This window comes from Syzygium oleosum, unplaced genomic scaffold (assembly GCF_021117445.2).
Source record: "Syzygium oleosum isolate NSW1041296 unplaced genomic scaffold, Sole_v2.1 Sole_v2.13, whole genome shotgun sequence".
Classification (NCBI taxonomy): domain Eukaryota; kingdom Viridiplantae; phylum Streptophyta; class Magnoliopsida; order Myrtales; family Myrtaceae; genus Syzygium; species Syzygium oleosum.
This window is the reverse complement of record NW_026607497.1, coordinates 4,784,001-4,799,001: the sequence shown is the minus strand read 5'-3', so window position 1 is coordinate 4,799,001 and position 15,001 is coordinate 4,784,001. Positions and strand designations below refer to the sequence as shown.

Here is a 15,001-nt window from a genome sequence, read left to right as displayed (position 1 = left end):
TCAGCTTAAAGACTTTCTCTTTTCATTTCATCTTTAATCGTACCCCCACCTCATCTTTTTGCATTCCACATCTCTTTCCATTTCCGCAATGAGAATACCACCAGGATATTTGAAGAAAATAATAAAAAATAAATTCAAGACGAGGCTTTGATGTTCTTTACGGCCGCCGAGCAACTCACAGGCACAGCCGCAGATCTTCGCCGTCGAGGTCAACCCCGCCCGACGGCGGCAGATTCAGATCGAAAGGCAAGGGCCCCCTCCTCCTAAACCACGACGTCGACGACGACCCCTCCTCGACGCCCCCTCCGCAATCGTCCACCACCGACGACGACGAATCGCAGTCGCTCTGGCAGTCCTCCGGCTCCACCGGCGGCGACCTCCGGTACCTCTTCTCCGCCGGCGGCGGCGCCGCGATCGCGGCGGACGGCGGGGGCCGGGGCCCGCTGAACGACTCCACGGTGCTGCTCAGGCTGCTGCAGGTGGGCCTCTGCTGGAAGGCCCGCCGGCTCTGCTGGGGGTCCTCCCGCACCGCGCCGCGGTGCCGGATCCGGGCCGGGGCCGGGGGAGGCGGGGGGGCCTGGGCGCGGGCCTCCTCGCCGCCGCCCTCGTAGAGGGAGATGGGGAAGTTGGTCTTGGCCTTGGAGCCGCGGAACCGGACGGCGGCGAGGTCGTAGGCGCGGGCGGCATCCTCGGCGGAGGCGAAGGTGCCGAGCCAGACGCGGGCCTTCCTGATGGGGTCGCTGATCTCGGCGGTGTACTTGCCCCACCGCCGCCTCCGCACGCCCCTGTACTTGGGCTCGCCGGCGCCGAGCTGCTGTTCTTGTTGCGGCTGCTGCTGGTGGCTCTTCGGGGCCGATCCGGCGAGCTCCGGGGCGTCGTCCGGCGTCGCAGCGGCTCGGGTCGGAATCATGCTGAGAGAGAGAGAGAGAGAGAGAAAGACGGAGAGGTTGGGATGGATGGATGGATGGGTGGATGGGAGAGGAAAGAGCAACAAGGGCCGGAGCTGCTGCTTCTTTCCTCTCTGCGAAGAGAGATGGGGGATGGATTTATGTGATTTCTTCCTTTCTTTGTTCCTTCGTTTCTCGGGCCTTTTTACGTGTTTTTCTTTCCTTCGTTTTTTTCTTTTTGGGGTTTCTTTTGGCCTTTTCTCTGGTTTCGTGGGTGGGTGTGGTGTGGGGGAGAGAGATAGAGAGAGGAAGGTAAGGAAGGAGATGGCTTCGATTTGTTTTTCTTTGGGGTGGAGAGTTTCTCTTTCTTCCTTCTTTTTTTTGGAAAAAAGAAAAGAAAATGATTTTTCGTTTTTTATTTTTATTTTGGGGGTCTTCTTCTGGTTGAGAAATGGCTCCTTCTTTTGTTGCATTGCAGCCGGGTCTTCTTCTCTCTCGACCGTCCTTACCTTCTTGGCTTGTCCCCACCAACCTACTCCTCCGACCACTTTCCTTTTCCCTTTCTTTTATTTCTCTCGCTCTTTTTTTTTTTTAATTTCGTGGAGTTGGTTTTTTTTTATATTTGGTTCCTTTCGCTCCTTCTCTCTCTCGCCGAACGAGTTTCTGAATTTCTTTTTCGCGAACGAGAATATGGCCGATTCTCTGTTTTTTTAGGTTAACAATGAAGGAAAATGGACCCGGCGAAAAAAAGAAATTTCGAAATTTCACTCCTTTTCCCCTTTTGTGAAAATCTTTAATATTTTCTTCATTTCCTTGTCTCTCCCTCTTTCCTTGACACAGACCGTGATGATGATTCATTAAATGTGCATCTCAAAAAATCAGTAAGTATTATTTTGTTGGATCGCCACATTATGATCTGTTCGAAGCGATTTTTCGCTTTTCATGTTCTACTTTTCTTCGAATCTCATAGAGCAAGTAATTTGATTTTTTTTTGTATTTTACATATGCATGCATGTACAATCTTTTTCATAATTTCTTAAATTCAAATAATATTTTAAGTACTTGACGATAAACGTAAAAATTAACTTTCTGCTTTGCATTAATCATAACACAAATGCAGAAACAAAGTTCGAAAAGACTTAGAGTAATTTTAGCTACTAACCCTTCATTTGGCCATTGAACATATATCGATATATCAAGTATCTATAGCAAAGTCATTACGAATAAATAGGTCCTACGAACACGATGCCAAGGCAAATTCATATAAATCCAAGTAATGTCGAGGACCTTGGTTCGAAAGTGTCCTTAATGCCTCGGAACAAAAACATAAAAAAACAATCATAAAGGTGCGTTAATGCAGTTTCCAATTTCAGACGGTCCAAAGAATGTGAACATGAAGCATTTCATTTCAATTTAGTAACTAAAGCTTGTAACTTTCCCCATTTTCCAAACTTATTGTAGCCCGAGCATTCCAACATTCTTGATAACCGATATCTCCTTCTTTTTATTTACTCGGTCAATCCTTTGAAGGCCAAATCTCTATTAGTAGAAAGATTATGCATTTGATGTGAAAGAAATCTATACCGATCTCATATTCTTTTTTTTCATGATATTTTTTTTTATGGATGTAATTAGCTTTGACCGACTGCATTTTTAACTTTTTTTCTATGTATTCTGTCATGGGGACAGATTAAGGAAGGAGACAAATTAGCGGTGTTCAAGACGGATTAAGGAATTAGCACATCTATAATGTTCGCTTTTGTTGTCAATTTGGACAAAGACGGTCGCAATTTGCGATCCATCATCGTGCCGCTTCAATTGCGAAGTGAAAAAAGGAAAAAAAAAAGGGAAAAAGAAAAAGAAAATCCCCAATCACGCCAGAAAGTGGGCCCCACAGATCTCTGACTTGCCAACCCAATGACCCCACGTGGGCCCGCCATACGCACCCCGCACTTCTCTCTCCTCCCTCTCTCTCTCTCTCTCTCTCTCTCTCTCGCTCTCTATCTGTCGTGATGAATATTTACTTTGATGATGAACATGATGCGCGCAACCAAATTCATATTGACCGCAATACGCGATGAAATCTCGCCAAACCGGACGAATCAGATGATACTTACTCTTCTAGCGGTTGAAAATCCTATGGCAAAATGTCTTTCATGTTCAAATTTTCCGAGTTATTCCCAAGAAATCTTGAACTCGTTCCGCACTTATACGGATTTGTCGCTGGTATTCGAATAGTCTCGTGACTCAGCATAGAAAATTCGTTCCGAACTTTAAACCCTATTAAGTTTTGAAAGACCAGTTAAATGCTCTATTGGACTTGCCCCGCTGTAATCCCTTTCTGCTAATTAATTAGGGCATGTTGGGTGAATCGGATGTAACACTATATTATAGGGATACACCCGGTAAGGATATGTACAATCAAGGGAAAATAATAGGAAAAAAAGAACACGAAAGAAAAACCGAGCCATGTCCTGGAAGAAAGAGGGAGAAGGAGAGAGAATGGTGGATTCCGCCATGAATGGTGACCACAAGTGCGGCGGTTGCCATCTCGGGAGTGCCATGGTGACGGTGGTCACGGTCATTCGACAAGCTCAGCGACCGCTTTGCTTGTTCTATCTCTCTCTTTAGATTCGTGATCTATTGGTGCCGGTCATGCCACCGATGCTAGCTATGTGACCACATTCCCCCCGGTTGTGTGACCTTGCATAGTCACTGTTCAGTCATGTCGACGCTGGTTACGCAACCGCCACAACACCTGGCCAACCTCAGATTTGGGATTTGGTCGTTGAGGCAACCTTGTGCCTATTTCTTGTGCTCAATCACTGCAGATATGAGATCTAATCTTGAAACCGATACTAGCAGCCAAGTAAGTGTTGCACGATCGAAGGTGGTCACACCAAGCTTGGGGAGTGATGTGAACACTATTACGACCCATGCCTTAGCTTCTTTTTTTTTTTTTTTCGAAATCTCAAAAGGAAAGTTATATTCTACATTCAATCAGTTATATCCGTTGTACACCACCAATTTGAGTAATGTATATGCACATTCATGAACATTTGCCAAACAATATATAGGTTATTAGAATGATAGAATCTTATCTTAGTTATATCCAATTTGGTAAAAATGTCAAGATGACCAAATGTAGCCTCAATGCTTTCCTTAAATTCCCTGCCCTTTCCATGAGTGGATTTTGGACGACTCAAAAGCATTGGATCAAGTGTATCATAATAGATCCGTTAATTATATGGATCTCATGAGAAATTTACATGATCATCGATTGAGCTGGACCCAATTCTGTGATCCTAGATTCCCTCGTTAAATCAAAAGTTGAAGTTTAATGTAGATTGTTGACAAAAAAGAAGAAGAAATTTAACGTAGATGCATCACTTGGAACATAAATAAAGGGGCCATTGGTATTATTGCACAATCGGCTAGAAGCTCGATTTGTACAAGCATGGACAAGACGCAAAAGATGGAATTCGCCAGCAGGAGTGGCAACTGCAGCCGGCAGCTCTTCTCCTCGCTTGCAAATCTGCTCAGTCCCTCGATATCCACAACGCGATTTTTCTAAAGTAATTGCAAAGCGTTAATCGATGCCATTCAACAAAAGGGTATTTTCCATAAGAGCATTCGCCCCGTCGTCTCAGACACTTGCTCTCTAGTCCGCAGCAACTCGCGGCGCAGTTTCTCGTGAGACCCGCACACATCAGAAATAGCGTCGTTCACGGGCTGGCAAAACGGACATTTCATCGAGCAGAAACTATTCCTTCCTTTTCTTTTTAATAATATCCCCAGAGGTAGTGACTCTTCTTTGTAATATTCTCATTACTTTGTTGGAATGGAGGGTTTCCTTTAGAAAAAAAAGGAGGGAACTTGCATTCACATCTCGCACTTAAAAAGCCGAATGTTGATTTGGCCCAAGAGCATACAAAATATTAGAGATTGGCCACATGTGGTTGGCCTAACGGAACCGGGTCACCGGCAACGCCCCGGAGAATCAGGTCACGCATTACCGGGTAACCCGCGGGACAAAAGCGCGGGATCTACGGGGCCGTCCCTCCCTCCGTCCGGCTCAAAAATGGCTCGCGCCGCTCGAGAATCGCTTGCTTTCCCAAAACGAAAGAGGACACCCGCCCCCGGCCTACCGACACGTGTCCGTCGCCCCCCGTTCCCGAAAGCTGTGCTGGCCTCCTGCGGTTTTCTTTTTGACCGGCAAGGGGGGGCGGGGGGGGGAAGACGACCGGTCGGCAGACGGAATTCGTCCTTTTTTTCTTGTCGTTGTATTTGTGGACAGAAAGTTCCTACTTACGCTGCCTCCAAAACACTTCTTGAACAAACGAATTTAAAGCAAAAAAAACAAATTTTGATGTTTCTCGCACTAGACAAAATAAAATATAAAATAAAAAAATAGAAATTAACGGCATGAATGATAACTATTTCCCTATTATTCTATTTTTCTGTTCTTGAAAATAGGTTCGGAACATAATTGAGAAGTAAATTTTTTTTTTTACTTTGATATTTCTGGAACCTGAAAACGGTAATAACGACTCTCTCATTACTCGCCCTCACTGTCGTCGGAAATAGAAATTTAAGAATAACTTAACAAACCAATTTCTTTTCTGGGAAAAGAAGTTTCGTGTACTTTCTGTTCAGAAACTTGTCCGGGGAATTGAAATTAGAAAAGTCTATTTTTCACTAGAAACAGGGCCGAGGAAGACAATGGTTTTCATCCGTGCCCTAACACGCTTAATAATAACCCCGAGAAAAAATTCGTTAACGGGGTCGTGCTTTATAATAACCAAAAAAAAAACAAAAGAAGAAGGATGATTTGTTGTCGATATGGTAATGGGCCATATTCAGGATGGATAGCTGGTTGGCGAGCGAAGCCAGCAATGGGATGCCAATCAATGTCAAAATACACGTGTCCGAATGCTGGCATAGTATGGGGGTTCGCGTATTAGACTTTCGCTTCACGGGCTACTTGTTCGGTGCATTTCATGTCCTCCTTTTATTTATTTATTAATGGACTCGTAATTTATTGGGTCGTAGTTAAAATAGAAACGGCGGAAGAAAGCGACAAAGTTATCTTCTTGGTCCCCATCCTTTGATTAGCTAGTTGTATCCACCGATAAATCAAGCTCTATCATCTATGGGGATGTACGCTAGTTTAGGTGTTCCGATTACTTTACTTGTTTTCGACGTGTATATAATAAGGTCTTATAAGATATCGGGACACTGAATTGAACATTTACTATTCGATCGTGCAAATGCACGATTGGGCATAATTCTTCATGTATGTCATAGAAAACGTGTCGAAATAATGGACCGACTGAAAATATAACCGAGTTGATGGGGGTTGTTTCATAGGTCGGGAATATATGTGAAGTGGGTTATATCGCTATCAAAGTAAATTTTCTTTTTATTTTCTTTGCTTCTTTTCTGGTTGAAAAAGGGGAAGAAGCTCGGATCTGAAAGCGCCCATCGATTGAAATTTTGCTGGGGAAGGTGTTTGGTGCGGATTTTTGCTGTCAAGTCATGATTTGTGGAGTTTACAATATTCTCCAAGACCCTTTTGTTGAGTTGGAATTAGGCGTGATCCTTAATCATTTTAAAGGTTGGAGACACGATGATTGCTCGTGAATTATATTCGTGTAGCTTTTATCCATGACCGGGACTGGATGATTAAGCATTTGCGTTCGATGGTTTTTGCTTTGACGATGCTTTTGGACCAAGAAATAATCTTTTGTACGTGATGCCATTTGACTTCAATAGGGGAAAATACACTCAATACTCTAATTTCACGCTATAAAGAAGAAATTGCCCGCAATCATCAGTCTTGTGTGCGAAGTTATTACGACGAGTATTAACGTGAAAAGTTTGGGACCGATGACTATTGAGAAATTTCTCTGCTCGTGATCTAATTGCAATTTTTGCTCATTTCGAATTGTGCAGATTTCTGACGGATTTACTTTACATACATTAGAACGGGCTGAAAAAGCGCCTATAGAATGGGTGCGTCAAGTGCCATCGGTGGTACTTATTTGGGTCCGGCGATGGAAATTTGCCGACTTGGCGTCAACTATCTTTGGGCATGGATTTTGGTTTCCTTTTTATCGTTTTACGTGGTATTCTTTTGCTTTTCTTGAATGCTGTATCTCTGTCTCTCTCTCTCTCCCCTACAGATTCTTCTTCTTCTTCTTCCTCAAATCATACTAAATCAAACACTCACAAAATTTAACAACCACAACAATGCAAAAACTATTATTTGTACCACCTCACAACCACCAACTGAGTGGCCAGGGCCGCGAGCTCGAAGCTCGAGTGGCCATGGCCTTGAATTTCGTGGCTCGAAAAGATCTTCCGGCCATGATCACATCGAGCTCAAAGTTCAAGTTGCCATGGTTGCAACAAGCTCAAATTGAGCGGCCATGGTCAAGAGCTTGAGTAGGCGATGGCATCCGCGAGCTTGAGCATGAATGGCCCCGGTGGCCGGGAGCTTAGAGCTTTAGTTGGTAGTTATGGTTGTCGTAATGGACTCACCCATCTCTCTCCCTCTCTCTCTTTCAATTTGTTTTTTTTTCTTATATTGCTTGACGTGGTGCCAATTTGGTGCCACGTAAATTGAGCAAGTCATAGCTCGACATGTGTATAAGTGTGTCCAAGTCAATAATCAGACGGTCTATGTCGGCAAAAATCGACCATCAAAAGAAAAAAGTATAACCCTCTTGACGTTCTTTAAAAAGTAGCCGAGCGATTTTCGAAAAGTAAAAAAAGAACAGTAAGAAGAATGATTTTGATTTTTGAGTTAATAATAATGACTAATTGTGACATTACCCGTTTCTTTCTCTTTTTTTGCAATTGCTAGCTTCTACACACCGGCACACCCTCAAGCCTAAGAGGTAGGGATCGAAATATGTACCTGCCCTGTCCAAATGCGAGGGTAGCTAATTAGGCCAAGCCTAAGTCGATTGATGTGAACTTATCTTAGATCCACTTTACTAGGGAAAATTCTTTTCATAAAAGCATCATCGATCTCATTATGCAAAGTAAAATATGTAAAGTAAGCTACACGTCTTGACATAATCTGAGTAAATTCACTAGACAAACAATGGTAGATATGTTTGGGAAGCGAATTCGCAAGCATCCATTTCTCTGCTTCGGAAATAAATTACGTCGCTTCATTTTGGGCGACACACTCATTTCTCATATTAGAAGCATGCTCAAGTATTTTCGACGGGTCAAGATTTTCCATAATTTCAGGGAGGGAAATGCACATGTAGATAGGCCGGCGAAATTGGGTTATCCAACCCAACAATGGGGGTGATAATTACGTATTAGAGAGCCCGCTGATAGATTTGCTTCCTCTGTTCTTAGGAGAGTAACGACGTAATTTCCGGGCTCTATCTCTTTTCTTACAAAAAAAAAAAGTAGAAAATACGTCGCAACGGAGCGAGATCTGGATCAGAAAGGGACGTGGCACGACATTGCCATCCTCATCCCCGCCCCAGCGACACCAAAACCAGCCTACCAATTCCACCAAATCAAAACGCGGATGAAAAGCCACTAGGACTAGGAGGGCTACTTAGCAATACAGCGGAGGTGGTGGTGGGTGGGTGGGTAGGTCGTGGAATACCGGCTTCTGGAGCATCGCGACGCGCACTTACAAAAGCCCTAAACAAAATCCCCACGAATTCGCCCAACCTCCCCACGCCATCTCCGGGAATCGCAGCCACACATTACCTCCCCCCCCCTTCCTTCCTTTTCTCTTTCTCTTTCTCTTTCTCTTTCTCTCCTTTTCTTCTTCTTTTCTCGGCTTTTGATGGAGAACCGCGGGGACGATAAGGTGTGCACAGCACGCAACAGCGTTGTGAGGGGTTCGGGTCGGTCAGATCTTTTCAATTCTTTAATCTCTTCGTTTCTTTTTTCCAAAATTTTCCGGAAATTAAAAAGATAAAAGAGAAATGATTTCCGATATGAGGAAAAGGGGAAGAGGGATCACCACCGGTGCATTTCGGCCATGATTTGTCGCATCGAGTGGTGTGGTGGGTTTTTGCCTTTTACGGGGCCAGCTGTTCCTCCCCCATTGGGCCCAAGCTCCACCCCCTCCACGTCCTCCATCATTGTATCCCATCACAACAAAACTGGTTCACACCCGTTTCTTAAGCATTCAATAAATAATTTTTGAATTTATAAAATGAAAAACCCAAATGGATATACTTATAACAAATTTACTCCAAGTTAATTTTCTGACCACTTAAAACCTCAGACTGATACACTTATGACAAATTTATCCTCTTATGAATTGGATTAATAATAGTAAATTTGTGACAAACGGAGGGGAAAATCATGAACCGGTACACCCATCAACTGTTTTTTTTTTTTTTGGTAACTCAGGGAACCCCCGCACGGCCGACAGCCGGGGGGTAAACCCTGGGGGCGACACGTGCTAGCCACCACACACGTGCCACCGGTTAAGTCACCCTGCGGCGCCCGGGATTCGAACGCTCAACTTTTTGCGAGAGGAAGAGTGCTCGCTCCAGCGACGCCACCTAGGCGGGTGGTTACACCCATCAACTGTTACGTATCATCTAATTCATAAATTTGATAGTAAAATCTAGCGGAAACTAACGAATGATAAATTTGTCACAGGTGTACCGGTTTGGAGTTTTTAGTGGTCAAAATATTAGTTTGGAGCCAATTTGTCACGGTGTACCAGTTTGGGGTTTTTCGTGGTATTAACCCATAATTTTTTAATTACTAATACACTTTTTTTTTTGCTAAATTGCGATCCACATTGTGAGGAATAATCCTTCCCTTAAACATTACAATATTTTTTTCCAAATCAGTGATCCCCTTGGAAGTTCTTGGGCGGGAGTGCTTGCTGTAAATTACATTTCGATTCTTGTGATTATTGTAAGTTATCAGGTGCAAAAATCATTAAGTGAACATTCGACCTCAGAGGATAAGCTAAGTTGACCAAAAATCACTCCATCAGATCGATCGCGCATGTGAATGCTATCAGCCCGAAACGAAATTTGCATGAGAAATTTCAACACCGCTAATATACTAGGATATCGTATGGAATGACAAAAAGAAAAATTTTGGTCCCACCATAAAAGAAAAAATAAAATGGTTCATACTATGGAAAACCTAAACTGGTATATCTGTGATAAATTTACCCAAACCAACTCCAAACTGGTACACCTGTGACAAATTTACCCTCCATTGATTTCTCTTAAATTTTACTGTCAAATTACTGAGTTAGATGACACGTGGCAGTTAACAGGTGTACCAATTTAGGGTTTTTATCCCTTTGTTTGTCACAGATTTATCCGTTTGTAGTTTTTCGTGATATTAATCCAATTTAACGAAGGGTAAATTCATCACAAGTATACCAATTTGGGGTTTTTGGTGGTTAAAAAATTAATTTTTGGTAAATTTGCCACATGTGTACCAATTTGGAGTTTTTCGCGGTTAAAAAATTAGTTTTAGGTAAATTTATCACGGATGTACTAATTTGTAATTTTTCGTGATATTAACCCTTTAAAAAATAATCTTTCCGTTGAACATGACAGTATTTTCAAATTAGTAATCCCCTTGAAATTTTTTGGGCGGGGGTAGTTGCTGTTAATTATAACTTAGGTTCTCTTGATTATCCTAAGTTTTTCTTGTGCGGAAATCATTAAGTGAACATTCAACCTTAAATGATAAGCTAAGTTGACCAAAAATCACTCCATTTGATTGAGCGTGCGAGTGAAGGCTATGAGCCCGACATGAAATTTGCACGAGAAATTCCAACACTGCTAATATAATAAGATATCATATGGTAAGACAAAGGAACAAATATGGCCTAACCATAAAAGAAAAAAGGAAAGGGTTAATACCACGGAATGCCCAAAATTATTTTTTTGATCACAAAAATCTCCAAACTGATATGCCTTTGACAAATTTACCCAAAACTAATTTCTTGACCATTAAAACCTTCAAACCGGTACACTTGTGACAAATTTATCCTCCGTTAGTTTCCGTTAAATTGGATTAATACCACGAAAAATCTCAAACTTGGTCATGAATGGTAAAACCCAAAATCGGTACACCTGTCAACTGCCATGTGTCATCCAACTCAGCAAATTAACAGTAAAATTTAATAAAAACTAACAGAGAGTAAATTTGTCACAAGTGTACTAGTTTGTGATTTTTTGAGACAAAAAAATAAGTTTAATTTTTGTCACATGCGTATTAGTTTGGGTTTTCATAGTATTAACCCAAAAAAAAACCCGAGAGCAAAGTAATGTCTTAGAGCACGATCAACAAAAAAAAAGAAAAAGATGAAGACTAATGTCTTAGAGCATACCGACCGGAAGGCCCAACTTGCAGATGGACCGGGCTCAGCTGTGGCCTACGTTAAAAGAAGGCATGAGAAGAAATGGAATTCATGGCAATTATTGATTTTCACTCATAATGAGCATTAGCTCAAGACGGTTCTAACATCAATTGTTAGACCAAGGTTTAGCAGAAACTTACGATATGGAGATCGATGAATTCTACTGACCTTCGAATTTTAATATAACTTCGCATATTGCCGTCACCAACCGATCGTACAAATGTCCTAAGTCAATTTTTTGAAACATGATGTTAAGCACGTTCCGCCCAAAGATTTACTTTGGATAGAATAAAAGTTTGTCCTACACACAGATTTTAGTATCGATTCTCCAGGACATATATCCTTGGCAGATTAACGTATTGGCAACTTTGGCTGAATGGGTTAAGGCCGGTCTTCACGGACGAAAAAACTATACGCACACGGGAAGATGGAAGTGTGGAGGTTCATGGCACTTGCTTCATTTTTTTTCTTTTGTTTTCTGCTTCGTCTTTTTTTAAAGCCGTGTGCTTGAAAGACAATATTATTCATCTTTTTAATTCAACTAATATACAATAGCACCAAGAAACAAGGAGGGAATACATTAGAAACAAGCCTTCATAAGGAAAATGACATTACGAGCTGTCATGGTGACATCTTTATTCGCTGAACTTACAATGCTAGTTTACAGAGACAACTTCTCAAACAATTTCAATGTCCATGAAATTTGATGGCCTTCCTCTTTGGCTTCTCCATCCACCCGGCTACTCTTCTCTCTAACAATTTCACACATCGTGTGAGCCATTTGGGTCTTTCCGTTTCAAATGCAATGTATGCTATCGAAATCCCAATTACGATTCCTGATGCATAACCTATCCACAATACTTTCTGTTTGAACCAACTCTCATGCCCTTCGTGGTTGAAAGTTGATGTGGACGATGGCGGAGGAGGTTGAGCATCGCCGGGGCATGCTTTTGGTAATGGAGTTCCACATAAGCCTGGATTCCCACTAAACGAGTCGCTTGAAAATGTGCTCAGTTGCTTATCTTGAGGAACTCGACCAGTGAGTTGGTTCCTCGAGAGGTTTAAGTACCCAAAGGATGCCAAATCTCCCAATTTTCTAGGAATTACCCCACTAAGCTTGTTCGAAGAAAGATCAAGCCATCCAAGATTAGTCAAGTTCCCTAGAGTCGGAGAGATGGAACCTGTGAGATAGTTATGAGAAAGGTTGAGCCCTACAAGAAAGTGAAGATGTCCAAAAACTTTGGGGATTTTTCCTTGGAAAGAGTTGTGCGACAAGTCAATAACTGTGAGGAAGGTCAAGATCTTCAATAGCTCAATCTCTTGCCCTTTCATGGTCAGGGTCACGGAATTTTCATATGGCCTCAATAGCTTACCTTGTTCCCCAAGATATCGTATCATATATAATGATTTGTCCGTCCTATTTCTGCCATTCATCATGGCTTTAAGGTTAATTATCAAGTTGACTGGCAAAGGACCGCTGAAGTTGTTGTTGGAGAGGTCCAAAATGTGTAACTTGGGAAAGAGATGAGCTCCTCTGGGAATATTCAAAAGATCCTTCAAATTGTTGGACTTCAAAACAAGAACTTTTAGTTCTGGGAGTGTTCCCAACCAACTTGGGAACGTATCCTCAATATGATTGTCACCGAGATCCAAAACTTCCATATATGAACATTTGACAAGCAACTGGGGCAATATGCCTTACTGATTTCGACTCAAGTCAAGAGTCATCAAGTTACATCTCAAAGAAAACGATTGAGGAATTGTGCCGTCAAGGTTATTCATTCCTAAGTTCAAAACTGATAGACTGGTGCTAAAATTTGGTAAGCACTGAGGCAAGCTGCCTGTTAAGCTGTTGTTGGAAAAGTCAATGATCTGGAGCTCCATAGCGTTGCATATCAAAGAGGGGATCTTTCCTGTTATTTTATTACTTGCGATGGAATAATAAAATGTGACAGGAGATGGAAGTGGAATTGGCCCTCCAAATTTGTTTTTGGACAAATTTATAATTGCCAATGAGGTGTTTAAGAAAATCTTGGTGGGCCACCGTCCAATGAAATTGTTGTTGGAAATAGACAAAGTTTGAAGAGCAGGGAAGGAGAGTCCAAAGGTAGTGAGGTTGATCCTACCATGAAATTTGTTTGATTGCAAACTAAGGAGCTGTAGTAGCGGTGCTTCTATCCAATGTGGGAAGATATCACTGAACTCGTCGTAACTGATCTCCAGTGATAATAATTTCACGCATTTGACTAGGGAGCGCGGTAATGGTCCTTGTAATTTATTTCCGCTCAAGGCTAGATCGTAAATATTGGTTATATTACCAAAACATGATGGTATATTCCCGGAGAGATTATTGTTAGACAAATCTAAAATTTGGAGTGAACTTAATTGGCAAATCGAAGAGGGGATCTCACCGGTGAAACGATTGTTGTAGGCAAAAAATATAAAAGCTGAAGATGGAAGGATCGGGAGTGGTCCTTGGAATGAGTTTTCGTGGAAGTAAATAGATGACAATCTCTTCCAGTGCAATTGTGGTACAACTCCCTCCAGAAGGTTATTAGAAAGATCTAATGTTTCCAATGTATCATGACTTATTCCCCAAAACCACCTAGGGATCTCCCCACTAATCCTATTTGAAGAGAGGTCTAAGTACGTTAATCTTTTCAACGAATTCAAGAAATAGGGAAACTTGGTCAAGTTGCAATAAGACAACCCCAAAACTTCAAGCTTCGGGAACGTATACTTCAGTGTATCATAGATTAGATTTAGTTCTAGAGAAATCATAAGCTTTCGGAGATTTTTAAGTTTTGTAAAGATTTCAAAATCTACAACACCACTAAAGCTATTCCCGGCAATATATAAAACTTGGAGTTGCTTGAGATCTACCAATGATGATGGGATGTGTCCCGTGAATTCACACCCTATAAGATCTAAAACTGTTAAACTCTCCAAGGTACTAATTGAATCGGGTATTTCTCCTGAAAAGCTTGTATACGCGACAGACAAAGACTCAAGAGGGCCAGTCCAATTGGATTTGGGAAGAATTCCGGACACGTCATTGAAACTTATATTGAGATTACTAAGGCTCGGTAATCGAAAAACAGTGTCCGGAAATATCCCTCCTAAGGAACAAAAAACAGCGCTTAAATATGTCAAAGAGGAAGACAAATTCGCAAAGGACTTTGGTGAAACCATGGACATGTCTACTTCATCAAGAACAAGCTTTCTCAATGCTGTTAGATTCTGAGCAAGTATCGTGAAGACTGAATTTTCCAATCTAAGAGAAGAGAATGGGTATGGGTAGGAAATATAATTGACAGAGAGATCAAGTGATACCAGCTTGGAGAGGCGAGAGATTTCACTGGGAACGGCACCCCGAAAGTGTGAACGAGAGAGATTCAGATGGGTCAATTTTACAAATGCACTTAGATTATACGAAATATGTGAGCCAGCAAAATTATTACCAGAAAGGTTGAGGCTCTGAAGATGGCGAAGGAGAAAGAGGGAGCTATTGGAGTGGAGAGTGCCACGAAGCCAACTGCAAGTAAGATCAAGACCAATGACATTACCCATGACACCATCGCACGTGACCCCGTCCCACGAGCAGCAGTCCACGCCCTTGTTCCACGAGTTTGTCTTCGGATAAGATATGACATGGTCATACCCACCACACAAGTCCGATGCCTCGCTATCAAGCACGAACGAATTCTTAAAATGGAGCAAGGCATCG

General features: G+C 42.1%; 2 protein-coding genes across 2 annotated transcripts; both read right to left on the bottom strand.

Annotated features, from left to right (window-relative positions):
- LOC115664943 (ethylene-responsive transcription factor 3-like) lies at positions 1-1,130 on the bottom strand. Its single transcript, XM_030586823.2, has one exon. The coding sequence runs from the start codon at positions 908-910 to the stop codon at positions 176-178; it is 735 nt and encodes a 244-aa protein (XP_030442683.2). The 5' UTR covers positions 911-1,130; the 3' UTR covers positions 1-175.
- A 10,783-nt stretch (positions 1,131-11,913) lies between these two features.
- On the bottom strand, positions 11,914-12,936 carry LOC115664361 (receptor-like protein 9DC3). The gene has a single exon (XM_030586298.2). The coding sequence runs from the start codon at positions 12,934-12,936 to the stop codon at positions 11,962-11,964; it is 975 nt and encodes a 324-aa protein (XP_030442158.2). The 3' UTR covers positions 11,914-11,961.
- Between the last annotated feature and the right edge of the window lie 2,065 nt (positions 12,937-15,001).